This window comes from Chlamydotis macqueenii, chromosome 4, assembly GCF_036417535.1.
Source record: "Chlamydotis macqueenii isolate bChlMac1 chromosome 4, bChlMac1.mat, whole genome shotgun sequence".
Classification (NCBI taxonomy): domain Eukaryota; kingdom Metazoa; phylum Chordata; class Aves; order Otidiformes; family Otididae; genus Chlamydotis; species Chlamydotis macqueenii.
Window position 1 is genome coordinate 84109225 of NC_141559.1, and position 27762 is coordinate 84136986.

General features: G+C 70.7%; 2 protein-coding genes across 2 annotated transcripts; one reads left to right on the forward strand and one right to left on the reverse strand.

The window, feature by feature from the left end:
- The first annotated feature begins 11341 nt into the window (after positions 1-11341).
- Positions 11342-21079, forward strand: HSPA12B (heat shock protein family A (Hsp70) member 12B). The gene is made up of 13 exons (XM_086747157.1): positions 11342-11545; positions 12974-13035; positions 14337-14437; positions 15297-15421; positions 15548-15734; positions 16024-16128; positions 16261-16377; positions 16660-16831; positions 17509-17595; positions 17921-18025; positions 19275-19533; positions 19671-19774; positions 19888-21079. The coding sequence occupies exons 2-13, from the start codon at positions 12993-12995 to the stop codon at positions 20517-20519; spliced, it is 2037 nt and encodes a 678-aa protein (XP_086603283.1). The 5' UTR covers positions 11342-11545; positions 12974-12992; the 3' UTR covers positions 20520-21079.
- Positions 21080-21174: 95 nt separating this feature from the next.
- Positions 21175-27118, reverse strand: ADISSP (adipose secreted signaling protein). The gene is made up of 6 exons (XM_086747158.1): positions 27063-27118; positions 25914-26007; positions 24385-24527; positions 23104-23242; positions 22003-22125; positions 21175-21672 (listed from the first exon to the last, which is right to left on the reverse strand). Exons 2-6 carry the CDS (start codon positions 25930-25932, stop codon positions 21572-21574), a joined length of 525 nt encoding a protein of 174 aa, XP_086603284.1. The 5' UTR covers positions 25933-26007; positions 27063-27118; the 3' UTR covers positions 21175-21571.
- Between the last annotated feature and the right edge of the window lie 644 nt (positions 27119-27762).

The window sequence follows — 27762 nt, forward strand, 5'->3', positions numbered from 1 at the left end:
GGGGGTGGGAGGCGGTCGGTCTTGGAGGTGGGCGCTCGGCGGCGGGGCCCCTGTCCGCAAGAAGAGGTGGCCGAAGGCCGTGGAAGACGTTGTACATCAGCGCCGTCCGGCTTTTCCCGCCCCAGCGTCGGCCAAAGGCAACTGCGCCTGCTGCCCCGCTCCGCCGGGCACCTGGCTGCCGGAACGCCGGAGACACCGAGGGGCCGGCGCCGCGCGGGAGCGAGCAGATGGCGGGCTGCGGAGGGCTGAGGACCGGGTCTTGGAAGTGGGGCTGAAGGACACGGAAATTCAGGCTGCGCAGCCCGGAGCCTGGCGCAGCCGGTGCCCGCCCGGGGGTCTGCCCCCGACTTTCCTGGTGAACATTCAGGTGGGATGGTTTTAACGAGGGATTTATCCATTTTGAGTGGGTTTAACGGCTTTTTGCAGTTCGAGATGCAAGCAAACTGATTAAATTATTTTTAAATTTACTTTTTCTCAATTTTTTTCATTATCATAGAAATCAATTAATGGATTGACTTCAATTTAGATCTTTAGCAACCAGCTTAACAACCTTTCCATGTTGAACTTTCCATCTCTACGGCCCGAGCCAGCCTTTTCCTCCTTCAAACACCGAGCTCCTACCTTGCAAACACCTTTTTTCCCAACACGCTTTACATTTCCATGCTAATGCGGTTTAGGGAGGATGAAATGGCCACGCCAGCGCCGTACGAGGGGGTCCCACTGCCCCGGCGCGTGCGGAGCTGGGGGCCGCGCCGCAGCCAGAAACAGCCGTGGGATCGGCGAGGGCCGCTGGGCTCGGGGCGAAGGAGGAAGGAAGCGCCGGCTCGGCACGGGGGTCCGATCCCCAGCTCCCCAGCGCGACGCCAAGTTTCGTTTCTTCTGCCACGTTTCTCCTGGTTTCGGTTTCCGCGCGTGGCCTCAAGGGGACCCCGGGTGCGGGACGGGGACCCCGGCCAGCCGCGCCGCACGCATCGGAGCAAAGCACGGTACGCGTTATCACCCAACACCGGCCAGGCGAGCGTATTTCCATGTCACGCACCAGAAAACGGGGAGCCGGCGATTACCTGGTGATTACCTGGTCCCACAGCCACGGCCGCGCTCAGCCCCGGCCGCCACCGGCCCGTCTGCGGCGCAGCCAGCGAAATCCTCCGGCGCGTGCCAGCGAGGGCGAGGGAGGTCTCCAGCCTCTTCGAGCTCTGGTGAAAATCACCTGCTGGCACAGAAACGCAGCGACGGGGGCCGAGCGCGGAGCGGGGCAACTCCTGGTGCTGGGCCCTTCGGTCGCCACCGCGTCCCAGCGCAGAGAGAGCCACGGGGACGGGGACCGCGGGGCGCGGGTTGGGGGCATCCCTGGCGCCAAACCCAGCCCTGAGCCCGTGGCCGGGGCACAGAGGTGTCTGGGCGACCTCCCCAGCCCCGGCAGAAGCCAGGCGGGGCTCAGCCCCACCGAGATGCTCTCGCCTTCCCCCCCGCCCCGCGGCGCGGTGCCCGCCAGCAGCCCTTGCCAGCCCCGCACGACGTCACACAGGCGCCCCGTCCCAGCCCCGCGGGGTGAACCCCAAAGCCGGTTTCTGCCCCAGGTGTCCCCATCCCGGCAGCAGCCCGGGGAGCGGCGACGTTACCTGGGGTGCCTGTGCCTCCGGCTGTGGCACGGGGGACGGCGCCGGCCCCTCACCGCTCGGGGACGATTTGTCTGGTGCAGGAGCCCAAAACCGCGCCACTTCCCCGTTCAGGGGTTTGTCCCTGCCGCTGCTTTTGGGAAGTGGCTGACATCAGCAGCTCTTTCTTGCCTTTTACTGATTCGGGGCCGGTTTGGGGCAGGGCTGGTCCCCACAGGAGGGTTTTTGCAGCATGGCAGTGCCCCAGGCTACGAGGGTCACTGAGAGGCCGTGTTTTCTTGGGCACCCTCAGCCTCAAATTCGATGGCTCGGGATCAACTCTCAACCTTGTGTGAGCAAACTGGGAGCAGGGGAAACTGGGGAAACTGTCCTCCAGGACCTCCTGCTGCTGCCCAGCGCCCCGTCGTCCCCTCCCCAGCCGCTCCGTGCCCACTGACTCAACTGGGACCAGCGAGGAAGGAGCCCACAGCCCTGGAAAACCAGTCCCAGATGCTGTCCCACTGCAGGAAAACTGGTCCCAGATCCCACCAGCGAGCAGGGAGCCGGGCTGCCGGTGCGGGCGGGCTGCAGCGGGGGCTCCGCACGTTGCCAGCTGGGTTCAGGGAGTCGCTGCGCCGTATTTCCTGACACAGCATCGAGCGCAGAAACCCTGACCGAGGGAAATGCGGCCACACGGCATCTGGGCTCAGGACGGCGGGCGCCGAGCTGCCATCTGGCCCTGGGGCAGGGAGGCCTGGGGCAGCCGGGCCCAGCTCCGGCCATCGCTCTGCATCGGCTTCCTGAGCCCCCGCTTCCTGTTCAGGGACAACGTGAGCCCTGGCTCCGCAGGGATCCCCGCAGCCCCAGTGCCAACACGGGCCCAGGGCGGGCGGCAGCGTGACTCCGAAGGCACAAGGTCCAGGATGGAGTGGCCGGCTCCAGCTCCACGCCAGGGCAGGCTCTGCCAGGACACGGTGGGCTTCTCCCGCGGGGGTCTCGGGAAGGACGGAGTCAGGCTGGGCTAGCGAGCAGAGCCGAGGAGCTCATCCGGAGCGGGGTGGGTGACCCCAAGGACCCAGCCTGGGCTTGGCAGCGCCCGAGACAACGGCTCCCGCCGTGTCAAAGAGCTGCCCCCACCTCCAGAGCACCCAGGTGGGTCAGCCCCTGCGACCCCCGTCCCACGTCAGGGCACATCCTCAGGGTCCAGAGCCCCCCAAGCCCCGCGGAGGCTCAGGAGCTCGGTGATGGCGGCAGGCTCCTGCTCCCACCCAGCATCCCCATCCTCCGGCGGCGTGCACCCCGGCCAGCCAAGCTGCGGGCTTCCCCAGCGCGGTGACACGGGCGGCAGGGCTGGCTGTCCCCGCCGGGCTGGGCACGCGGAGGCTGGCTGCCCCCGTAGCCTTCACGTGGGCAGCGTCCCGGGCACGGCCCTGGCCAGTTCCTCTTTCCACATCCTGAGACACATTCCCGCAGGGCGGCGGCTTCCCCCCGAAGGGGAACCTCCCGAGGAAGCCGAAACAACTGAAGAAAAGCAGGGAAACCAGTGAAAGTGCCCAACGTGCCAACAAAACCCAAGTCCCGCCCGTGGGGAGCCAGGGGTGGCGGTTGCGGCAGCCTGGGGACGAGCATCCTCCCCGGGGCAAAGCTGGTGGAGAGACGGGGCCAGGACCCCCCAAAAACCCAGGGGAGACGCAGGAGGGTGGGCGGGAGGAGCCCGCTCCCCGCCCAGGAGGAACGCGCGCCGGCCGGCATTCCAGCGCGATAAGGGGCTGCGTGGGGGCAGCCCGGGAATTTGAGGTGTGGGCCATCTGCAGGGAGAGGGAAACGGGGATGGGAAGGGCGAGCGCCAGTCCGGCCCGGCTTCGGGGTGCCCTCAGCCGCGGGGGCTGCGGCAGGCGGCGCAGGCCGCTCGAGCGGGGGGAAGCAGGCGGGCGAGGTGGCGGCGCTGAGGACGGGGCCGAATCTCCCTGCAGCCCCCCCTCGAAGCCTCACCTCAACCTTCCCGGGGCGAAAAACTGCCAGAAAAACGGAGAAATAAAATAAAATAAATAGCCGCTCCGCTGGGAGACGGGCTGCACGGCCGCGGCCAAGCGCCGGCATCGCCGCGCTCAGCGCCGCACCTGAATCAACAGGAACTGTTTTGATTTGGGAGGGGAGGCTGGGAAGCGCCGTCCCGGGGAGGGGCTGCTCTGGGGGCGGCGGGGCAGCGCCCGGGACCCAGTCCCTCGGGGTCAGATGTTGGGGGGCTCCTCCGTGGGGGTCCGGACGTGTGCCCCACACCGTTCCAATCCCCCGACGTTGCTCCCCGCAGCCGCCCAGGCGTCGGCGGAGCCAGGCACATGCGGATCCCCTCTCTCTGGAATGTGGTGGGGGGCGCCGAGGGGGCTGACAGCTATTTAGCTCTCCCCCCCAGCCCCACGGAGCCGGTTCAGGCTCCCCGCCGTCCCCCCGCCCAAGCCCCCCACGCCGGCGGGCTGCCAAGGGTCACCAGGCCCCGGGAAGCCAGCCCAGCTCATTTCGGCGCTGGGTAAATATTTCCTTTGGCAGCGGGGTCGGTGCGAGGCCCCCGGCGCGCCCGGGCTCCCCCCGGGCTCTGCAGGGCCAGTGGGGCTGGGGGGCACTGCGGTGGGAGGGGGAGTGAGGCAGCAAGGGGTCTGTGGGGTGGCACCCCAGCCTGGGGGCTGCCCCGGCCCGGCTGGTGTCCCCTCCAGATCTGGGGTGGCTTGTCCTCGCCCCAGCAGTGCGGGAAGAGAGGAGGGAGCGCGGGACGGGGTGATGAGACCTAACCCGGGGGGCTGGGTCAGGGGCCCTGGGAGGGGAGGGGATGGGATGGGATGGGATGGGACGGGACGGGGTGGGATGGGATGGGATGGCATGGGATGGGATGGGATGGGATGGGATAGGACAGGATGGGATGGGATGAGTTGAGATGAGATGAAGGTGGGATGGGATGGGGACGGGATGGGGTGGGATGGGATGGGACGGGACGGGATGGGATGGGATGGGACGGGACGGGACGGGATGGGATGGGAGATAGGACGGGACGGGATGGGATGGGATGGGAGATGGGATGAAGGTGGGATGGGATGGGGTGGGGTGGGATGGGATGGGGTGAGTTGAGATGAGATGAGGATGGGGTGGGGTGGGATGGGATGGGATGGGGTGAGTTGAGATGAGATGAGATGAAATGAGATGGGTTGGGATGGCATAGCACAGGATGGCACGCGACGGCCTGGCACGGGATGGGGGCTGCTGGTGGGGTGCAGAGCAGGGGACAAGGGGCCACGGGGCTCAGGTAGAGGCAGCGGCAGCACCGGGGGGGCAGCGCAGGAAGGGCGAGAGCCTTGCCGAGGAGAGGGGACGCTGCGGGGCCGAGGACCTTGTGCCACAGGATCAAACCTTTGCTCGTGCCTACGGGCAGAGCATCGCCCGCCAGCCCGCGTTCAGCCCGGCTGCGGCCACGCGTCTGGCTGAAACAAACCCCCGGCCCGGCACGGCCCCGAAAGCACCGCTGGCGTCGGGGCGCGTGAGAGCGGGAGCTGCGGGCTGAGCCGCTGCCTGGCTGGAGGGAACGTCTGGGCTGGGTCAACGTCTCCAGACTTTAACATCCACATATGTACGAGCGAGGAAGCTTTCAAGTGAAAAACCGATTTCAAATGCACAAACCTGACTTTTAAATTTAGCAAATGCCGGGCCGAGGTGTTTCAGGCGTTTCGAGTCACCGATCTCAGACGCTTCATTAGTTCGAGAGCGAGCCGCGGATTTCTGCCGTCCCAGGCGAGAAGAACGCCTTAAATTATTCCTGCGACACCAAGAGCACCGGCGTACAATGCAATGTGATATGACACGGCCGTGCCGCGCCGCAGCCCTCGCTTCCCTGCCCACGCGCCGACGTGCTGCCGCTCCCCGGGGGACCAGAGAGCCCGAAGCCGCCACAGCCCCGTCCTGACGCGGGGGGCCGCTCCGTCCTGGTGCGGGGCGATGCTCCGTCCCCAGCGACAGCCCGGGCTCGGTGGGACGGGATCCGGCTGCCCGGTACCGTCGGCGGCCCAGGGCCGGAGCGATTCCTGCCAAGAGCGCCGCCGTCCCGTTGACGAGAGGTTTTGTGAAGAACGGCAGCAGCTTTGGGTGGAAATACCCTGATTTGGGGTTTCTCCTCGGTTTTCTGGCGGGGGAAAAAGGCGTTTCTGCCAAAAGTGCTGGCAGTAAAGCACCGGCTGGAAAACGCCAGCGCTTGCAGGGGGAGTTAGGAGAAAGCAGCTTCACGGGGAACGTTTAAGGTTTTTCCATGAGGGTGCCCTCGCCCCAACCTGCCCATCCCCAGGGCCGAGCCAGGACACCCCAGGGCCGTCACCACCCGGGAGATGGGGACCCCCCAAACCCCCCGCCAGCCCTGGCCAAAGCGGTGCAGCCACACTGCGGGGGTACGAGACGCCCCGACCCCCTCCCGGCCCCCTCCCGCCGCGCACGGGGCAGGACACCGAGCCCGAAACGAAGAACGTGTTGACGAGCGCTCGGGGACGGCCGCTGTCAAGACGATGTCCCCGACACGGCTCTCGCCTGCGCGGCGTTACTAACCGCGGCGGAGGCGGTGGGGGGAGGCGAAAGATCCCCCTTGTTCCCGGCTGCCGCCGCGTTCCTACATCGTTTCGCATTTTGCTCGGCCGCTTTTCGCCGCTCACGGTTATCAGGACCTGAAACGTCAGCCTCGGCAGCCGTACAGGACCCCCCCCGCCCCGTTCCCACCGTGACACCGGGGCTGGGCAGGGCTGTGGGGTCCCCAGGACGCGAGAGGGTGCCAAGCCCCATTTTCGCTCCAAATCCCCCATATTTCCCCGCTCAAGGAGCGGCCGAGGCGCAGGTGGAGCAGCTCTGCAGGGGCTTCTCCTTCCCCAGTCCCAAGCAGGCGGTGGAGGTGGGATCCTGGAGGAGTTCAGAGCATCCCAAATCCCTCTGGCCTCTCCCAGAAGTTAAAGGGCGCGGGACAGCCTGGGCAGCACCCATGGGTGCTCCAGGGCTGGGCTGAGCAGCGCGGTAGGAGCGGACCCTCCTGCGGCCGATCGGCCGGCCCCGGCACCAGCCGGCGGCTCTGCCCGCGTTCCCAGCCCTGTCCGTGGGCGCGGCTCGGGTCGGGTCGGTGGGGGACGGGGTCTCCCCCAGGACAGCGGAGAGCTGGGAGGATGGGCAGCGCCAGCGGGCTCGACACGGGCCATGCCGTGGCGGGATGATGCCTTGGCAGGATGATGCCGTGGCGGGGCGATGCCGTGGCGGGATGATGCCGTGGTGGGGCGATGCCTTGGCGGGATGATGCCGTGGCGAGGCGATGCCTTGGCGGGATGATGCCGTGGCGAGGCGATGCCGTGGTGGGACGATGCCGTGGTGGGGCGATGCCGTGGCGGGATGATGCCGTGGTGGGGCGATGCCGTGGCGGGATGATGCCGTGGTGGGGCGATGCCGTGGCGGGGCGATGCCGTGGCGGGATGATGCCGTGGCGGGGCGATGCCGTGGCGGGATGATGCCGTGGTGGGGTGATGCCGTGGCGGGATGATGCCGTGGCGGGGCGATGCCGTGGCGGGGCGATGCCGTGGCGGGATGATGCCGTGGTGGGGCGATGCCGTGGCGGGATGATGCCGTGGCGGGGCGATGCCGTGGCGGGGCGATGCCGTGGCGAGGTGATGCCGTGGCGGGATGATGCCGTGGCGGGGCGATGCCGTGGTGGGGCGATGCTGTGGCAGGATGATGCCGTGGTGGGACGATGCCGTGGTGGGGTGATGCCGTGGCGGGGTGATGCCGTGGCGGGGCGATGCTGTGGCGGGATGATGCCGTGGCGGGATGATGCCGTGGCGGGGCGATGCCGTGGTGGGGCGATGCTGTGGCAGGATGATGCCGTGGTGGGACGATGCCGTGGTGGGGTGATGCCGTGGCGGGGTGATGCCGTGGCGGGGCGATGCCGTGGCGGGATGATGCCGTGGCGGGATGATGCCGTGGCGGGGCGATGCCGTGGTGGGGCGATGCCGTGGCGGGATGATGCCGTGGTGGGGCGATGCCGTGGCGAGGTGATGCCGTGGTGGGATGATGCTGTGGCGGGGCGATGCCGTGGCAGGGTGATGCCGTGGCGGGGCGATGCCGTGGCGGGATGATGCCGTGGTGGGGCGATGCCGTGGCGGGATGATGCCGTGGCGGGATGATGCCGTGATGGGGCGATGCTGTGGCGGGGCGATGCCGTGGCAGGGTGATGCCGTGGTGGGATGATGCCGTGGTGGGACGATGCCGTGGCGAGGTGATGCCGTGGCGGGATGATGCCGTGGCGGGGCGATGCCGTGGTGGGGCGATGCCGTGGTGGGGCGATGCCGTGGCGGGATGATGCCGTGATGGGGCGATGCCGTGGCGGGGCGATGCCGTGGCGGGATGATGCCGTGGTGGGGCGATGCCGTGGCGGGATGATGCCGTGGCGGGATGATGCCGTGGTGGGGCGATGCTGTGGCGGGATGATGCCGTGGCGGGATGATGCCGTGGCGGGGCGATGCCGTGGTTGGACTCTGCGCCAGTCCCGGAGACAGGGAGGGAGAAATGTCCCCCCCATGCACATCAACCGTGTGATGGGATTGTTCCAGGTTTGAGCCCCCAGGGGTGGCAAAAATCCCAGGGAAGGGGCAGCTCCCTGCCGCAGCCCCCCCGCCTGGCACGGGGCCGTCACTGGGGATCGATGGCCGCCTTCCACCCGCAGCCCCGCATCAGCCTCCGCCAGCACCCTCCTCCTCCTCCCGCACCCCACGGGGACCCAGCGCTGGGACAGGGACCCCGGGTCCGGCCGGGCCTTCGGCCTCGGCCGTGCCGGCGCAGGGGACGGGGAGAGGCCGGGAGGGAAGCTGGGACAACCGGGGACAACGCCGGCCCGGGGAGCCGGACGGTCCGGTGAGCCCTGTGCCGCGGCGTTTCCTGGGGAAGCCGGGGCTGCGTGTGCACACGCGTGTGCGGATGCGTGTGCAGGGCATGTTCGGCAGGAAAGGGCGGTGGCCCAGGGCTGCGCACAGCTGTGGTTTGCTGTGTGTGTGTGTGTGTGCGTGTGCGTGTGCGCGTGTGTGTGCGTGTGTGTGTGTGCAAGAACACGTGTGCATGCATGTGCAAGAGCGTGTCCATGTGCAAGTGTGTGGGAGGGGGGAGGCGGGTGGGTCACCCGCGAGCCAGCTCATCCCCGTCTGTGCCTCGAGCCCCCTCAGCAGCCCCCTCAGCCCCCGTGGGCACGGAGGGGGTTTGGGGGGCACCACCGGCAGCTTCGTGGGGCTCGGCCGGTAAAGAGCCAGGTCCCTGCCCCCCCCCCCACCCAGTGCACCCCTCCCCAAAACCTCTGGGACAGGGACGGTGGGGAAACTGAGGCACGGGCTGTTTGCTGCCGGCCCGTCCCAAACTCACGCGCAACGACCGCAGATGGCCCCCGCGCCCCGGTGCTTTCCATCTCCCCGCGGTTCCCGTGGGAAGCCGGAGGGGGGGCTGCCAACCCGAAAAAGCCTCCCCCGCCCGGCCTGGGGCAGCGCTCGGCCCCGGGTACAAGGCTGTGTGCGGGTGGGACGGGGCGCGGGGGGCCGCGGCTGTGCGAGGGGCAGTGGGAACGGTGGGACGGGCGGCAACGGGAAAGCGGGCGAGCCGGCGGGTGCCCACCCCGCCCGGCGGCACGGCATGGCCGCGCTGCCCTTGGCCGGGCGTGAGAAGGAAGCGAGCCGGCCCTTCCCAGGCTGCGCCGGTGCGGGGAGGGGGGCGGGCGGCAGCACCCCCTCCGTTCCCCGTGGGATCCCCTCGGCATCAAGGTCTGGTTGGTGGCACCGCCGCCTGCCCCTCCGTCCCGCGTCGGGACGTGGCGGTGGGAGACGATGGTGACGATGGTGATGAAGATCGCCCTCGTCCCGCAGGTCCCGGCACAGGAAGGAGCAGCTCCCTGCTTCGCTCCTCCTGGAGATGCCTCCTGCCCTCGGAGGGGCAAACTGGGTGAACTGGGCAGGGGGGCCGGTGCTGGCTCCGGGTTCGTTTTCCCCCCGTGGGGTTTTGCGTCCTCGGCCGGGGTCCGGCGCTGGCTTCCCAGCTGCGGCTCCCCGCTCTCCCGGGCTTCCTGTCCCGCCGCGGCGTTTCCACGGGCCCTGCCTCAATCGCCGGAAAGCGCTACCTCATCCCGGAGCGGGCTCCAGGGCCGAAAACATGGGCGCGGCCCCTCCGCCCTGCTCTTCCTCTCCTCCTCGTCCTCCCGAAGCTTCCCGGCTGCGGGGCAGCCATGGGACCGAGACCACCCTGCTCCTGCCCCCCAGCCCGTCACCTCGACCCCCCAGCTCCAGCACAGCCCCAGCACAGCCCCAGTACAACCAGGCACTCGCTGCAGGAGGCAGGACGCAACATGTGCACACGCGTGTACGCATGCACATATGTGTGCACATGCAGCCTGCTCAGCAAGCCACAGCGAGCGGCTCCAGCTCCTGCCCGCTCCCAGCCCAGCACACAGCGAGGCATTTTCCAGGCTCTTCCCAGTTCCCAAACTGGGACCCGTGGCTCCGGCAAAGCGCTCAGCTCACCGCTGCTTCGGCATCACCTCCTGCCCCCCTCGGTGTCTGGACGTCCCCGCAGCCAGGCAGGCGCTGGCACAGGACAGTGCGGCCGCGGTGGCCCCTCGTGCGTCCCCCGCCAGCGCCAGCCCGTCCTGCCCAGGCCACCGCCGCCCCCGCTGCCGCCCGTGCCCAGCCGCGGGGGTCTCCACGCCCGTCCTCTGATCCCATCCGGCCCGTGGTCAGTCCCGCCCGCGGTCCTGCCCCTCCGCTGGGCCCCCGCAGCCTCGTGCCCCTCGGGACTGGCCCAAGGTTTCCCCTGGTGCAGTGATCCCGATGATGCCAGTGATCCCAATGATCCCAATAATCCCAGTCTTCTCAACGATCGCAATGATCCCAACGATCTCACCGATCCCAGTGATCCCAATGATCTCCATGATCCCACTGATCCCAATGATCAAAATTATCCCAGTGATCTCAACGATCCCAACAATCCCAACAATCCCAATGATCCCAATGATCCCAACAATCCCAATGATCCCAGTGACACGAATGACCCCAGTGATCCCAAAGATCCCAGTGATCTCAATCATCCCAGCAATCCCAGTGACCCCAGTGATCTGCCTGTGCCTTTCAGTCCCCCACGGACGGTTTCCTCTCGGCACAGAGACCTTCGGGAGCCGCGGGACGGAGCCCCCGCCTGCCCCCCGCTCTCGGGACGCCCCGGCACAGCGGGAGCCAGGAGCGCCGGCCGGAGGGCAGCAGGGCTGGGGAGGGCTGTGGGGCGGGGGGAAGTGGGGCGCTGAGGTCGGGATGGACGGACGGACGGACGGACGGACGGGCGCAGAGGGCCACGGGGCTGCGTCACGCGCGTCGGCCAGGACAGCGGGAACCACAGAACTGGAGGACAAACGCGTGTGAGGACGGAGAAAAGGCAGATTAACGGGGCAGAGGGGGAGCACCGGCGGTGCCTCTCCCGCCAGCACCCCCGACCCCGGCCGTTTCGGGAGCCCCATCCCCCTCGGCAGCCCCTGGTCCCCCCCGGCGCGGGGCGGCCGCGGCGGGCTCGGGGCCGAGCGGGGAGTTTAGGTTTCACTCCCAGGCGGCGTTGGCCCTGCCTCCTCCTCCCGCTCCCACATCTGCAGCTGGAATTGCAATTTGAGGCGCGGGCTGGGCTGGGCTGGGCGCCGGCCGGGAGCGGGAGCGGGAGCAGGGAAAGGCGCCGGGGGAAGCCAGAGGAAGCCGGAGAGCGGGGGGCCGCGCGGCGAGGCCGCCGCCGGGGCCGCTGGGCATCGCCGGCCGCCGCGGGCAGGAGGGCATCGCTGGCGGCGGCGGGAGCCGGGGCCCGGTTGGCACGGCTGGAGCGAGAAGGCAGTGGCCGGAGCGAGGGGGTCCCCAAGTTGTCCCCCCCGCACAGAGGTAAGCGGCCGCGGGGCTTGGTGCGAGTGGGGGCTGGCAAAGGCCCTGCCCGGGGTGTGGGGACGGTGGGGACCCCGCGTTGCCCGGCTCTGCCCTTGGCCAGGTGTCACCTCCCCGTTGGGCCGGGACATCGGGGGTCTCTGCCCGGTTTGGTGGGCGAGCACAGCGGCACTGGTGGGGTGAGGGGTGTCGGGGCTCCGGGGGCCCCTCCGCAGGCTGCGGGCACGGGTGGGAGTGGGGTTCGTCGTGTAGAGCCCCTCCTGAGCTTCCGTGGGCATGGAAGGGCCCCCACGCACCCCGTCCTCGGGGGACACGGCCGTGACCGGCGCCAAACCACTGTCGCGATACCACCGTGTGGGGGCTGCAAGCGCCGGGGCACCCCGCAAGTCGTGCCAGGGCCATCCCACCGGCTCCCGCGTCCCAGCCGCGGCCGAGCGACGGCAGCGGGAAGGGGAGCGCTCCCACCAACAGCCGTGGACGGCCGACGGCTCTCGCAGGAGGGCCGGGGGTCTCCCCGGCCCCACAGACGCGCCCGCTCCCCGCACAAGAGGCTTGTGGGGCCCGACGCCTCCTCCCGCTGCCTGCACATCTGGAGCCCAGCCCCACAGCTGCCCCCAGCCCCCGCCCCGCGCCCCGCGGGCCCCGTGCCGCGCTCGGCGATGCCGTGCCCCTGCTCGGCCGGCCCGGCTGCCCTGAGCCCTCCCGAACTCGTTTCCTCTCTCCGTTTCCGCGAGCCCCCGCGGAGGCGGAAATGGTGGAAAAGCCCTCAAAAACCGCTGCTCCCGTGCGAGCGGCCGGGGCGGGCGCCAGGAGCCGCCGGGACCCCCACCCCACCCTCGCGGCGGGGTCCCCCAGAGCCGGGGGCGTCACAGATTCCCGGCGTCGGAGGGGCGACGCCCTGAGCTCACAGCCTCACCCAAAACCCACTTTGGGTGGGAGAAGCCCCCGCGACAGCCTGAGCCTGCCGAATCCCCCTCCCGGGACCACCAGCACCGCGTTCCCCAGCTCTGACCCGCAGCCCGCATCAGCCGCGGCTCCTCCTCGCCGTCCCCTCGCCGCGGGGGCGGCCGGAGCCGAATCGCCCCCCGCTCCAGGGAGAACCTCGCCACCTGCCATTTTTACGTTTTTAGCAGGAGGCTTTTTCTCCGCCGAGAGCGGGGTCTGGCCGGCGGGCCGGCGGCGCGTGGGTGGGTTTGGCTTGGGGCGAAGCCGCTCCCCGATGAGCTAAGCCTTGTCCCGCGCCCGCGGTTCCACGGGACGAAAGCAGCCCCGGCGTGGGGCGGGCGGCCGCCGAGGCGATGGGATGCTCTCGCACCGGGCAGCGAGCCGAAAGCCGGCGTCTGAGCCGGGGAGAGCGGGGTCTTCGAGGGGGGCTCGAGGCGAGGGGACCGGCCACTGGCCCCACCGTCCCTCCTCTTCCTCTCGCAGGCGGGAAGGCGAGGCCGCCATGGCGATGCTCCTGGAGCCCGGGATGCGCAGCCTCCGGATGGGTAAGGCGAGGGAGGGTGCGAGGGAGGGGGCTCATTGGGGGGTCCCAGAGCAGCCTTTGTCCCCTCCACAGTCACCCTCGGGGGAGGAGCCCCCCGCGCTGGGGTAACCAGAACCAGCTGCGGCCGGGAAACCTGACCCTGTGTGGGAAAACCGGCGCGCAGCCCGGGCGAAGAGGGGACGGCGGGAATTAAACCCCTGCATGGCCCCCCCCAGCCCCCCCGGGACCCCAGCGCCCACCCGTCGGCGGGTGCCGGCTCCGGCTGCGGACCCGCAGGGAAGATGCTCCACGTGCACCCGGAGCCCCGGGCTCGAAGCCGGCTCCCAGCCCAGCCTGGGCCAGGATTTTCCCCCCACGGCCAGGGGACATCAGCCTCCCCCAACCGCGGGGCCTGCTGCCGCACCGCGGCACCCGGAGTGGTGTCCCTGTTTGTCGGGGATCAAATATTCATGGGGGTACAGCGAAAGGCACTTACGGAGCAGGTGTGGAGGGGCCGGAGCCGCGGCGTGGAGCGGCTGAGCCCCGCCAGCGCAGCTCCCGGGGGGCATGCGGCACAGCCACGGCCGTGACACCGCGGCGGCGAGCCACGCGCCAGCGGCTCGGCCCTCGGCCAGCCGGGGGGACAAAGCAGCAGGGAGCCGCCAGGACCCCCCATTCGGGACCAGCCGGGTTCCACGGGAAAGGCGTCCGCACCCCGTTGAATCCCTTGGGAAAGGTCTCCACGTTCCGTCGGCTGCGCCAGCCCCTTCCCGGCCGCCCCACGCCCGCAGCTGGAGCCTGTCCATCCGTCAGCTCGCGCTGTCGTGGGGCGGGTGATTAATCCCCTCTGCTAATTGGAGCCATGTGGCTAGGGGAGCGCAGGCGGCCCCGTCCCTGGGCTGGGGGCCGGGCGTCCCACCGCGGCTCCTGTGGAGGCCCCGGCCCGGGCCGGCACACCGGGGCTCACGGGGGATCAACCTCGACGTCCCGGAGCCACCGCGGGCTCTGGCCGGAGTGACCGGCTCTCCAAACCGGGCCGGTGCCGTGCGGCCGCGGGGCTGAGCCGGGGACACCTCCCCTCGCCAAGGGAGCTGGCGGCACCAGGCTGTGCCTCGGCCAGTGTCTCCTTCCCAAGTTCTCCCCCCGCTCCCGCCGGATCCCTCAGTCCCGCGGCCCCCAACCCCAGATCCGCCCCGTGCAGACCCCCTCTGCCATCCGCACCAGCTTCACCGGGACGTCACGCGTCCCCCTCAGCATGGGGAAGGGTCTTCAGGAGGGACCGGGGCCCGTGCCCACCCCCGCCTTCCCCCGCTGTGTCCCCAGGTGCCAGCAGCGAGGGGTGCCCCACGCCGTCCCCCCCCGGCTCGCCGGGGACGCCCCACGACAGCTGCAGCATCGCCCCGCTGACGCCCTCCCAGTCGCCGGTAAGGCAGCCGCGGGCCCCACCAGCGCCCGTCCAGCTCTTCCCAAAGCTCGCGGCCTCGGCCCGTGCCGGCCCGGGCGCCCAGGGGCCGCGCGGTGTGGAAGAACGCGTGCCACAGCCGCCTCGTCCCCGGCGCTCGCTGTCCCCGCGGCTCCCCGAACACGCGTGTTTCTGAGACAGCCGCCTCGCCCGTGCTTGTCGCCGGATTCTTCCGCAGCCGCCAACGCCTGCGCTTAGCAAACCCGGCGGCGTTAAAAGTTAATGAGCGCTTTTAGCTCTCTGCGCCTGCCCCCCGTGCTGGGAGCCCGCGGGGACGCGGGGAGGGGGCTCGCGGCGGCGTGGCGGCTCCTTCGGCACCGCCGCTCCCTGCGTGCCGTGGCGGGGCCGGCCGGGGGGCGAGGGACGGGGGCGAAGGCAGGACCAGTAAAACACCAGCTCCGCGACATGGGGCGCAGGACGGTTTTGGGGAACCTCAGCTAAAATCTGCCAGGGTTCGAGTGCGGGGGGCTCAGCGCTGCCCCAACCTGGGAGGGAACTGGGACCCCCACCGCCGCCCCAGTCAGGTCCCGTGGGGCTGCCCAGATCCCCTGGTCCCATGAGCCGGCCTTTGGGAACGGCTGCGGGGATGCCCCGGACCCCTCTTCCCGGTGATGCAAGAGGAGGAGTCGCCTCGCGTTGTCGGCATCGCCGCAGAGGAGACCCGGCGTGGCTGCCTCCCTTGCCGGGCAGCGCCAGCGGCCCGATCCCGGATAATTAACCCCTCGCCGGGCTTTTTTTACCGCATTTCTGGAAGCAGTCAGCGCTGTTTCCACGCCGGCCCTGGGACGGAACCGTCCCTGAGGGCCGCCCTCGCCTTGCAGCGAAGCGAGGCTCGCTCCCCGCCGGCCGCCTCCTTCGCCGTGGTGGTGGCCATCGACTTCGGCACCACCTCCAGCGGCTACGCCTTCAGCTTCTCCAGCGACCCCGAGGCCATCCACATGATGAGGTGAGGGGCGGACGGGGTCTTTCCGCCCCAAAGCGGCTGGAAGTCGTCCGTGCGCACGGACGAGGCAGGGCAGGAGCCGTTCTCCGGCCTCGAGGCTCACCGGCCGCCGCCGGCTCCGCTTCGCAGGAAGTGGGAAGGAGGGGACCCCGGGGTGGCCAACCAGAAGACCCCCACCAGCCTGCTGCTCACGCCGGAGGGCGTCTTCCACAGCTTCGGCTACACCGCGCGGGACTACTACCACGACCTGGACCCCGAGGAAGCCCGCGACTGGCTCTACTTCGAGAAGTTTAAGATGAAGATCCACAGCACCAGCGTAAGACCCCTGCTCCCGCCCCGGCCTCCCTGGGGACGCCGGCTGGGCTGGCCCCTCACCGGGCTGGGGGGAGCAGAAATCCGGGAGGGATGGAGGAGCAAAACCTCCGTCGCCAACATCCCCACCGAGCGCGGCCGGCTCCCCGCTCGCTTCTCCCATCGCAACGCTTTAGCCCTTCGCAGCCGGGCCAATTTTTGGTGCCCCTCATCCACGCTGGTCCGGGGCGGCGGGTGCGACGGAGCCAGGGTGGGATGCCGGCCGCGTGAGCTGTTTCGGCTCTTCCTGGCAGGACCTCACCATGCAAACCGAACTGGAAGCCGTCAATGGGAAGAAAATGCAAGCACTGGAGGTGTTCGCCCACGCTCTGCGCTTCTTCAAGCAGCACGCCGTGCAGGTAGGGCCCCGGCGCCGCCGCCGCGCAGCCCTCCTCCCCCTCCCCGGACGGGGCTGCGCGGGCCGCCTCGCCGCGGCCGGCTGCTGGGACCCCCGGCGCTGGGGGGGCTCACCCGGCGCCCCTCGCCGCCAGGAGCTGAGGGAGCAGTGCCCGTCGCTGCCCGAGCGCGGGGCCGTGCGTTGGGTGATCACCGTGCCCGCCATCTGGAAGCAGCCGGCCAAGCAGTTCATGCGGGAGGCTGCCTACAAGGTGAGGGGACCCCGGGGTGGGGCGGGGGGCTGCTCCGCGCGGTGACCCCCGGGGGTGCCCCCCTTCCCCCCGCTCCCTGGAGCTGCCCGCCCGCCTCCGTCACCTCCCGGCAGCCCGAGGAATGAGATCTGGACTGGTGCTGTTGGGCAAACTGGGGTTGGGGACGGGGACGCGTGCTCGCCCTTGGGTTGGGGGTGCCACCGCTGGACCCCCCCGGGATGGGCAGGGGACGCCCCGGCGCGCCGGCACCTTCCCCGCCCCGACGCCCCATCGTCCCGGCAGGCGGGACTGGTGTCCCCGGAGAACCCGGAGCAGCTGCTGATCGCGCTGGAGCCCGAAGCCGCCTCCATTTACTGCCGGAAGCTTCGCCTGCACCAGCTGATCGACCTGAGCTGCAAACCCCCGGCCAACGGGCTGGCGCCCGAGCGCGCCATCGACTCCAGCTTTCGGCAGGGTGAGGGCCGGGGGCGCCCGCGCGGGTGCTGGCGGAGGGGCCTGGCGGGGCGGGGGGGGCCGGAAGGGCAGGAGGTGGAGCGGGCAGGGATCCGGCCCCACGAGACGCGGGACCCTCCGCTGAGGACGCTCGCGGGAGCGCGGCGTCCCCTTCGCTCCGGCCGCAGAGCCGGGGCTTTACCGGGACAGAGCCGGTTTATCCAGCTGGGACCAAGCCTGGAGCTGGGATGTGCCGGCGTCTGGTGTACGGCCGGGTCCGCATCCTGATTTTGCCGTGGGGCTTGAGCCGCGTGCCAGCGCTGAAGCTGACGAAGTTGGCGTGCTGCGTCCATCTCGGCGCACCGAAAATACGCTGGGGCAGCCCCACCTGCTCCAAGCAGCCCCCCGCCCTCCGGGCAGCTTTGATGGCCCTGTCCCGGGCCGGGGGGTGAGAGGAAACCCCACCCGGGCTGGGGAGAAGGGGGCCGCATCGCCCACGGACACCTCCGGGCCCGGGCATTGCCGGCTGGGTGCCGTGAGGTGCGATCCCACGGGATCCCGGGCAGAGCGGTGGGATGCCTTGGTTCGGGGGGACTGGGCAACCAGTGCTCCCAGTGCAGACCCCACCCGCCGGCGGGGATCCCGGGGCGCTCCCGCTGCCCCCCAGGCTGACGCCGGCCCCTCGGCTCCGTCCCGCAGCCCGCGAGCAGCTCCGGCGGTCCCGCCACAGCCGCACCTTCCTGGTGGAGTCGGGCGTCGGGGAGCTCTGGGCCGAAATGCAGGCAGGTAGGAGCGCGGGGGGCCGGGGGGCCGCTCGGTCCGGACCCCCAGGCGATGCCGGCGAGGGCAGGGCCCGTCCGCCACCTTCCCGTCCCGCTGTTCCCAGCAGACGCCGCAGCGTGTCGTCCCCCCCCCCAAACCTCGTCAGCTGGGTTTCAGCGTGGGGAAAAACCCCTGAACCCCGAAATTTGGTGAATTTTCCCCGGGGAACGCGCAGTGCGGGGGCTGCGTCCCGGCGGCCGCTCCGACCCGCGGGATGGGTGTCCCAGGGGCTCAGCCCCGGTGCCGGGGGGGCCGGGACCCCCGACTGGGCGGCTGTCCTGGCCCGCAGGTGACCGGTACGTCGTGGCGGACTGCGGCGGCGGCACCGTGGACCTGACCGTGCACCAGATCGAGAAGCCGCAGGGGACGCTGAAGGAGCTGTACAAAGCCTCAGGTGGGCCGCAGCCCCCCGCCCGGGACCCCCCATCCCGGGCCGGGGTCCCCTCCGTGCCTGGTGACACTGCCTGCTGTCAGTGGGGAGCTGGGGGGGGGCTGGGGGCAAAGGAGGGTGGAGAGGATGGGCTGGGGGGGCGGTGGGACAGGGGTGCTGGGCTGGGGGGGTTCAGATGGGACGGGGTGCTGGGCTCAGGGGGGGTTCAGATGGGATGGGGTTCAGGTGGGACGGGGGTGCTGGGCTGGGGGGTTCAGATGGGATGGGGCTCAGATGGGACGGGGTGCTGGGCTGGGGGGGTTCAGATGGGATGGGGTTCAGGTGGGATGGGGGTGCTGGGCTGGGGGGGTTCAGATGGGATGGGGCTCAGGTGGGACAGGGGTGCTGGGCTGGGGGGGTTCAGATGGGACGGGGTTCAGGTGGGACAGGGGTAGTGGGTTGGGGGTCTCAGATGGGACGGGGTGCTGGGCTCAGGGGGGGTTCAGATGGGATGGGGTCTCAGATGGGACAGGGGTGCTGGGCTGGGGGGTTCAGATGGGATGGGGTTCAGGTGGGACAGGGGTGCTGGGCTGGGGGGTTCAGATGGGATGGGGCTCAGATGGGACGGGGTGCTGGGCTGGGGGGGTTCAGATGGGATGGGGCTCAGGTGGGACAGGGGTACTGGGCTCAGGGGGGGCAAGGTGGGACATGTTCAGGTGGGATGGGGTTTTTGGGTTGGGGGGTGACAGAGGGACAGGGGGAGTGGGTTGGGGGTCTCAGATGGGAGAGGGGCTCAGGTGGGACAGACGTTCTGGGCTGGGGGGACAGATGGACAAGGGTGCTGCTTCCCACCCTGACCTGGGGGGCGCGCGAGACCCCCGGCCTCAGCCCAGCACAGGGGTCAGATTTTGGCACGTGGTGGTCGTGCACCCCAGGAGAAATCGGGGGGGGGGGGGCACCGAGCCCCCTGAACATCATCCAGGGACCCCCATCAGGGTCCCCTTTGGGCCAGGGGACGGCTGTCCCCCCTCTCCCCGCTGCGGGGGGGCATTTCCACGTCCCCCTGCCAACGCAGGACCCGTCCCTGCACCCTGGCCCAGCCCTGGGCGGGGGGCTCCCCTCCACGTCCCCCCACCCCGATCCCCCCGCAGAGGAGCTACAGCAGGGCTGGGGGGGGGCCGCGGTCTCGCACCTTGCTAGGGGACGCTGGGGGGGCTCTGGGAGACGCGTGCGCCACGGGGACACTGCGCGACGCAGCCCCCCGCCCACACAGGGGGTCCCTACGGGGCGGTGGGGGTGGACCTGGCCTTCGAGCAGCTGCTGTGCCACATTTTCGGGGAGGATTTCATCGCCACCTTCAAAGCCAAGCGCCCGGCCGCCTGGGTGGACCTGACCATCGCCTTCGAAGCCCGCAAGCGGGCGGCAGCCCCCTCCCGCGCCAGCCCCCTCAACATCTCCCTGCCCTTCTCCTTCATCGACTTCTACCGCAAGCACCGGGGCCAGAACGTGGAGACCGCCCTCAAGAAGAGCAAGTGAGACCCCCAGGGACCCAAACTGGGCGGGGGAGAGGGCAAGGGCAGGTGGGGGGGGTCTGCTGCTGGGGCTGGGGGGTCCCTGGGGCGGGGAGCCTTTGGAGAGGGGCGGCCCTGGACCCTCTGTGCCTCCCCAGCGTCAACTTTGTGAAGTGGTCGTCGCAGGGGATGCTGCGGATGTCCGCCGAGGCCATGGCCGAGCTCTTCCAGCCCACCATCAGCCAGATCATCAAACACATCGGTAGGAACCGGGTGGGGGGTCCCCGCGGCGGCACCCCCAGCCGCTCCTGGCCCCAGGGAGAGGAGCGCGGGCAGCCCCCCGGCCCTGCCCAACGCCCCCCTTCCCCCCCGCAGACGACCTCCTGAAGAAGCCGGAGGTGCAAGGCGTCAAGTTCCTCTTCCTGGTGGGGGGCTTCGCGGAGTCGGCCATGCTGCAGCACGCCGTGCAGGCGGCCTTCGGCCCCGCCTGCCGCGTCATCATCCCGCAGGACGTGGGGCTGACCATCCTCAAAGGGGCCGTGCTCTTCGGCCTGGACCCCGCCATCGTCCGCGTGCGCCGCTCCCCCCTCACCTACGGCGTGGGGGTGCTCAACAAGTTCGTGGAGGGGAAGCACCCGCCCGAGAAGCTGCTGGTGAAGGAGGGCAAGGCCTGGTGCACCGACATCTTCGAGAAATTCGTCTCCGTCGACCAGTCCGTGGCGCTGGGGGAGGTGGTCCAGCGCAGCTACTGCCCGGCGCGGCCGGGCCAGCGCAAGACCATCATCAACATCTACTGCTGCGCCAGCGACGACGTCGTCTACATCACCGACCCCGGCGTGCGCAAGTGCGGCACCGTCAGCCTGGAGCTGGAGGCGCCGGGCGAGGCGCGCGGCCGCCGCGAGATCCGCGCCAGCATGCAGTTCGGGGACACGGAGATCAAGGTCACCGCCATGGACCTCCGCACCGCCAAGACGGTGCGCGCCACCATCGACTTCCTCTCCAACTGAGCCCCCCGCCCCGCCCCGGGCTGCGTGGGGACCCCCGCGCCCCCCGCCAGCACCCGCTCTGGGCTGCGGCCCCACGGGACCCCCGCGGGCAGAGGGGACAAGCGGCCCCCGCTCCTCCCGGGACACCCCAAAGCTGCTCCCTGCATCCCGGCACCCGCGCCCCCCACAGAAATGGGGCAGGGTCCCACTGTAGGAAAGGGGGAACGAACCCCCCCGGCACGGCCCAGTGGGGCAGGGGCATTGCTGCCCAGCCAAGCTGGGCCCAGGCTGCCCCCCAAGTTGGGGTAAGGCCCGTGGCACCCAAAAATACCCCCCCACACACCTTTTAGGGGCTCCTATCCACTCCCAGCCCCCTTTTACCGGGAGGTGGGGGCAGTTTGCACCCCCGTCCTGCCCCCGCCCCCCTCCTCGAGGGGTTTTACCCGGGCCGCGTTCCGGGGGGCTAACGGGGCTCCAGCCCCCTCTCGGGGGGGCTTCGTTATTTACCCCCGTGGATTTTGTACCCCCCCAGGCACACCCCCGCGGATCTGTATATTTATATATATATATAGGCACAGAGAGCCTCCCGGCGCCGTCCCGGCCCCGCCGCCCCTCCCCGCCCTCGCACCGCCGGCCCCACCGGGGAAAAAAGGAAAAAAAAAAAAAAAAGGGAAAATAGAGGGAGACAAGGCAATGCTGCGACAGGAGGGGACGGGGATGGGCATGGGGACGCCGGCAGCGGTGACGCCCCGGGCTTCCAGCGTCCCTCCCGCTGCCGGACACGGCCCAGCTCAGCTCCAAACCCCAGGAGGGAAAATCCCACCCCGGCGCGGGGGGAAAGGGAGAGGAGAGCAGCGGGAGCCGCCGGCAGCGCGCGGGACCCCCGCCCAGAGGCGCAGGAGGGGTCTCCCCAGTGCCGGGGCTTTGGGGACCCCCGTCCCAGAGCGGGGAGGGGGAGGCAGCAGCAGCTGGCCCCAGCTCCACGGCCGCAGAGCCGGGGAGTTTGGGGCGGTTTCTTCCTTTTTATCCTCTTCTTTTTTAAAGGTGCTGGGTCCCGGGGGCCCGCGGGGGGGCTAGTCGAAGCCGTGCCAGTCGCTCTGCTCCGAGTCGTACTCCAGCTCGGCGCCGACGCAGCGCACCCCGTCCAGGAGCATCGGCGTGCCGTGGTGCCGGTCTGCGGGACGGGACGGGACGCTGGGGCTCGTCCCCCTTCCACAGCCATTTCGGGGAGGCTGGAGGGGGGGGAGCCCGGTGGGCTTGGCCAGGGCCCCTGGGGTGGGGAGTTTTGGGGTGCAAGGTGTCCGGTTTAGACAGTTCCACAGAAATGTCCACCATGCAGCGGCTGAACTGGGAGAACTGGAGGGAAACGGGGCTGGGGAAGGAGGGAGCAGGGTCCGGGGGGTGCAGGGACCCCCAGCTCCCCAGACACGGGACACCGGTTACAGAGCTCTCCCCGTCACCGGCCGCTCCCAAAGCCGCGCGCGAGGCCCCCGCGCCCCCTTACCCATGACGCGGGCCTGGACCACCGCCCTGAGGCACGCGCCCTCGCCGGCCTCGCCGGCCAGGACCACCTCCTCCTTCAGGACGCCCTCCCTGTGCGCCGTGTACTCGCACCGCACGCTGTACCCTGGGGACAGGGAGAGCTGCCAGCCGCGCCGCGGGGCGCCGCACCCCTCGCGTGCCCCCGCGCGGGGTCCCCGGGGGCTCCTTCCCCCGACGCCGCGGCAGCCCTGGCCCCGGGCCCGCGCCGGCCCGAGGTGGGAAGCTTCCAGCAAACACAGCCTAAGTGCGTCGCTGGGCCGGGACCAGCGGCGGCGCGGGAAAAACCGCAGCCCCTCCCGGCCCCTCGCTGCGGGGAGCGACGCCCCAGGGAGCCGGAGGGGACGGGTCCCTCGGCGGGACCACCCGAGGCGCCCCAAAGCGTTTCGTGGGCCGCCGCGGCACCAGAGCGGGTCCCGTGTCGCCGGGACGGCCGCCAGCGCCGGAGCCACCGTACGCGCTCCGGGTCCCTTCTCCGGGCAAACCCATCCCAGAGCAGAGCCGGGACGGAGCACGGGCCTGGCGCCTCCTGGAGCCAAACCCCGTCCCCGTCCCCAAAGGCAGCGGCCAAAAGAGCCACGGCCCCCCCAATTCCAGGCAATAAATTACGGAGACGGGGTCTGCAGGGGACGGAGCGACGGCCGCGGGGCTGGGTGCCGGCTGCGACCGAACCCGCCCTGAGGGACGGAGCGGGAGCGAGGGCTGGGGGAGCCAGGAGGGGGATGGGGAGGGAGGGGGGGCAGAGGAGCAGGACCCCCAGCCCTGCGGCCAACAGCTGCCACACAGCCAGACCCCAGCACGGGCACGGAGCAGAGCAAACCCCCGGCAGCACGGGGGGCTCCGGGGTCCCCACGCGAGGGGAATCATCCCCCGCACCCGGCAAGGGCACCTCCCCGGGCGCACCCGGGGCCAGGGGGCTGCCAGCCGCCTCGCGCTCCCCATGGGACCCCCAGCGTGAGGCAGACCCCTTCCCTGCCACCCCCACGGGCACTTAGGGGTCCGGCGGCGTGGAAACAGGGGCAGGGGGGACAAGGGGACAAAGCGGGGGCCAAGGCGGGGGCCTTACCTTCGGGCAGGGAGGTGACGCCGGTGACGCGGAGGTTGGGGTTGGGGAGGGGAACGGCGCAGACGTCCTTCCCCAGCCGCTGCACGGGGGGCAGGAGGAAGGTGATCTCGTACTTGTGGAGGATCTTCAGGAACCCCACCTGCCGGGGAGGGGGACACGGCGGGGGTCACCCCACGCCGCGGGTGGTCCCGTGCGGCCAGCGTCCCGCCCCGGGGACGGGGACCCAGCAGCATCAGGCACCCGAGAGCCCACGGGGAGGTGGGGGCAGCAGCCGTGGGCGGCTGTTTCCTAAATGATTGGGAAAACGTAGCAAACACGTCTGTTTGGGCCACGTGAGCAGCAAAAATAACGGGTTTTGGGCAAAGCCCCGAGAGCCAGCTCTGGCGCTGCGGGAGCAGAGCCCAGCTTTCCCCGCGCAAGCCGAACGCGTGCGGCTGCCGTCTTTGGCCCCTAAAAGCCAAGACATCTCCCAGAGCGCACCCCCCCCCACCGCGTTTATCCACGGCCACGACGAAAACCAGAGCCCTCCCGCAGCCGGCCGCCTCCGGAGCACAGCCTGCCTCCAGAAAAGGTCATTTTGGGAAGGGAGCGGCGAGCAAACCCTGGCTGCGGCACGGCCCAGAGCCCAGCCAGGCCCCGGCCCGGCCGAGAGCGACCGTCGCCTGCGGGGCCACGGGGCGCCCAGCGCTCGCCGAACGCCGCCAAGCCCAACCGGCAAGCGTGCCGCCGCAGATTCCCGGCCACGAGCGGCTCCGAGGCCTCGCTCCGGGATTTCAGGGCCGCGGGAAGACATTTGGTGTCTGGCCCGAAAGCCTTTTCTCCACAGGGGTGAGGATGAGGGGTCCCTCCCACCTCTGAGACGCGGGGCGGGGTGCGGGTGCCCCCCAAACCTCTCCGGAGGGAAGGGCTGGTCCCGCTCCGCGCAAGGGCCCCCTTCCCCGCGGAGGCATGTGCGGTGCCGGGGCGCTGGCGGCACGAGCCGGGGAAAAATAATAACAGCCACCCACGGCCGGCGATTGCTAGGCAATGCCGCGCCGTTTTTAGGGCGCTGATCCGTCATCCGCCCGGTAGGAACGCCTGACTCAGCCGGGAGGGAGCTCCGGAGCCGGGGAGGAACCCCGACGCTCTCCTCGGGGTTTAGTTTTGGGGAGAAAGGGGCCAACAGAGCAGCGGCTGGGACGGAGGGGCCGGCTCGGCATCTCCCGCCGCGCCCGGGCCAGCGGGGGAGATCCCGAGGGCCTTCCCGCGGGACACGGACCTTCCTCGCCCTCCCGCGCGCACCTTGACCAGGAAGCTGCCGTCCTTCTCCTGCGTCACCATCACCGCCGAGTCGCGGAGCTTCTCGTCGAAGCGCACGTGGCCGTGGGCCGCCTCGGGGGGCTGGCTGGGGGCGAAGCGCACGCCCCCCCCCTTCGTCTTGCTGCCTGCGCGGGAGGATGGGAGAGAGCCCGGGCGTCACCCCCTCCCGCCCCGGGACGCCCACCCTCCGTCCCCAGCTCCGTGTCCCCCCCAGCTCATTTCCAAAACGCCACGGGCTGGGGAGGGGGCACAGGGACACCGGTGGGCACGCAGAGCTCGCCCTCGGAGCGGGGGCTGCGGGGGTCCCCGTCCGTTTCGCTCCCCCCATTTTCCCAGAGCACAGGAGCGGGATGAGCGGGGACACGGGCTGTGCCGGGGAGGGGACACGAGCGGGACAAGGGGAAGGGCCTCTCCCCCTCCGCACACCCCGAGAACCCCGCCGGCAGCCTGCCGCCTCCTCCCAGAAAAGGCTCTTTGTGCCCGCGGGCTGGAAACGCCGCGGATTTAATAACTCGGCTTTGTTCGGCCGGAACAGCGCGGCAGAAATCCCTTCCCCGCACGCAGGGGGGGAAAAGGAAGGAAAAAAAAAAAAAAAAAAGAATAAAAAAAAGAGAGAGAGAGACTCAGCCACTTGCAGAGCGATGCGGCTGTGGTGGGACAGCGATCGCAAGCCCTGGAATTGGACGTCACCTGCGGAGGCACCACGTGTCCCTCCCAAAACACGGGCAGCCAGGGGAGGCAGGGCCGGGCGCAGGGAAGCGCAGGGGGCCGGAGGCTCCCCAGGGACCCCCAGCCCCTCTCCCCAACACAGCCAAGAACAAGGCGGCCCAGGACAGGCAACCCGCTTGGCCTTCGGCATCGCCGGGCCCTCGTCCCGCCGGCGCGGGCGGCGCCGGGAGGAATCCCCCGGGATGGAGCCGTCCCACGGTCCCGCTCACCGGCAGCGGCGAAGCGGCGGCGGAGGCCAGAGCCGTGACTGGGCGCACAAAGGGAGATGAAATCACACCCGGCAGCGGCACAAAGAGCCTCTCCGGGCTTTGTCTCGGCGCGGCGGCTGCACGGCGCCTCGCACCAGCGGCATTTCGGGGTCCCCTCCCAGCACCCACAGAGCGCCCGGCTCCCTGAGCCCGGCACCGCCAGAGCCTTTCGGGGCCCAGGAGAATCCGGGACCACCCTGGGAGCAGCCAGCACCAACTGGCTCCTGCAGCAGCCTGACCCGGGACAGGGGGTGCCAGGGGCCGCGCCGATCACCGGCGTGCGGAACCACGGCTGAGCGCCGCCGGCAGCGCCCCGCTGCAGCCCCCCCCCGCCGCAGCCCCCCTCAGCGGGTGCTCGCTCGCAACTCGCAGCGGAAAAACAGTTGCAGCATCGTCCCCGGGTTCCCCGCAGCCTCCGGGCACGGAGCGGGCAGAGGGACCCCCGGGAAGGGCAGAGGGACCCCCGGGAAGGGGCAACACATTTGGAGAGCAGTCCGAAATTCGGCGGGAGCGGGATGGCGGGGACTCGCTCACCCTTGCTAGCCGTAGCCATGCGTCCTCGCAGCGGCCGCCGTCCTCGCGCGGAACCTCAGAGGCGCGGGCAGGAGGCCATGGCGCGCCGCCGGAGCTGCGGAGGGAACGGGCAGGGTCAGGCAGAGCCGGGCGCCAGGTCCCAGACCCCCCCAGACCCCTTTCCCCGGGCGTCCCACGGGAAGAGCCGCTCTCTCCGGCCCGGCCCACGCTGCCTCCCCGGGGAATTCGGCAGCGGGAAGCAGGTGCCCGAAACGGCTCCGTCAGCAGCCCGGCCCACGGAGCGCGGGGAAATTCATGGAAAAACCATCACCAGCAGCAGCCCTGGGGGAAAGCAGGTTAAAAACCGCGGAGTCGAAAGGGCAGGGAGCTCCTCCGGGGGCCGGGGGGCGGCAGACCCCCGCGCCCCACCGCTGCCCAAAGACGAGATGGTCCAGCCTGGAAAAGAGCCGGGAGGGAAAAGGGAAAAGGTCAGGACACGGCTCCGTGATGGGGCTGGGGGCAAAGCGGTGGGGTGCTTGGGTACCAGGGGGGGCACCTGGGGGGGTCAAAACTCCCAGCCCTAGCCACAGCCCCGGGGTGACGGGCACCCCACGCACCCCCCCGACAGCCCCACGCCCTGGGTCCCCCCCAGCAGCCCGGCCCCTTCCCGGCGGAGAGCAGCGGGGAGGGAGGCAGCGGCGCTGACGCACGCCGGGTGGCCCAAATCTGCCTCCGTTATCACCCGCGTGGCCCCGGCCCACGTCACGCGTGGGTGCGGGTATCGTCACGCGTGGGTGCGGGTACCCCTCCCCTCCGTGTTTTCACCCCCAGCCGGCTCAGCCCCGGCGCTGCAAGAGGGGCTGCGGCCCCCGGGCTCAGTGTTCCCCCCTGCGCAACGGGTCCGCAACCGGCCCGGGCCAGCACCGCGCCGCGCCGCGCCGCGCCGCGCCCCAGCCCACCGGGGACCCCAGCGGGGCGGTAGGGCCGGGAGGGGGCAATGCGGGGAGGGGGCAATGCGGGGAGGGGGCAATGCGGGGAGGGGTCCCCGCCGCCCCGAGGAGGGGGCAGCCCGGAGGGGGTCGCTCCCCAGCCCCGCTCCCCAGCCCCGCTCCCCCCTGCCCTTCGCTCGCTCGCTCGCTCGCTCGCTCGCTCGCTCGCTCACTCACTCACCCCGGCCGCCGCGTCCGGACACCGCCGCTCTGCCCGCTCCCCGCTTCCCACTACCGGGACACGCCCCCCTCCCTCCCATTGGCCCCGGCACACCCTGCGCCCGTTCCCATTGGTCCCTCCCCTCGGCGATCACGCCTCCCCGCCACGCCCATTAGGGGCGGCCCCGGCGGCGCCGCTTCCCGCGGAGGGGGGGGCGTCTCCAAGGGGCGGGACTGTTGCTGGGGGCGTGGCTGAGGCCTGCGGCAGCCAATCGGGAGCGGGAGCGCACGGCTGCGGCGCAGAGGGGCACGGGGTCGGTCCCCCCGCCCGCCCCATCCCCGGGCGATGCGGTTGCCATGGCAACTTGCCGTTTCCTGGCAATTTTTGCCGCCCCGACCCCCAGCTCCGGGCGCGGCCGCGGCTCGGGTGGGGCTGGGGCCTCCGGCCGCGGGCGGGGGGGAAGCGGAGGGGAGTCCCCCGGGAACAACCGCGTGTCCGGCTCGTTCCGCAAACAAACCCGCGGGCACGCGGGGCTCGGGCACGGCTGCGAGCGGGGCCGCGGCGCGGAACGGGCTGGACTCCGCTCTGCGGCACAGCCACACCGGCTCAGCGCCGCCACCCCTCCCCCAGCACCTCCCCGGTTCCCCCGGCGCCGCGGCGGAGGCTGCAGGGTGGCCGGGCACCGAGCCGGGGAGCAGGTACGGCAGCTGGCGGGGCTGGC

Coding starts and splice junctions, on each gene's coding strand:
- HSPA12B (XM_086747157.1), top strand. CDS start 12,993: ATGGCGATGCTCCTGGAGCCCGGGATGCGCAGCCTCCGGATGG. Junction 15,422..15,547: donor GAGGCCATCCACATGATGAG/GTGAGGGGCGGA, acceptor TCCGCTTCGCAG/GAAGTGGGAAGGAGGGGACC. Junction 17,596..17,920: donor CTGGGCCGAAATGCAGGCAG/GTAGGAGCGCGG, acceptor CCTGGCCCGCAG/GTGACCGGTACGTCGTGGCG.
- ADISSP (XM_086747158.1), bottom strand. Junction 22,126..23,103: donor CGTCACCTCCCTGCCCGAAG/GTAAGGCCCCCG, acceptor CCCTGTCCCCAG/GGTACAGCGTGCGGTGCGAG. Junction 21,673..22,002: donor GGTCCAGGCCCGCGTCATGG/GTAAGGGGGCGC, acceptor CCCGTCCCGCAG/ACCGGCACCACGGCACGCCG.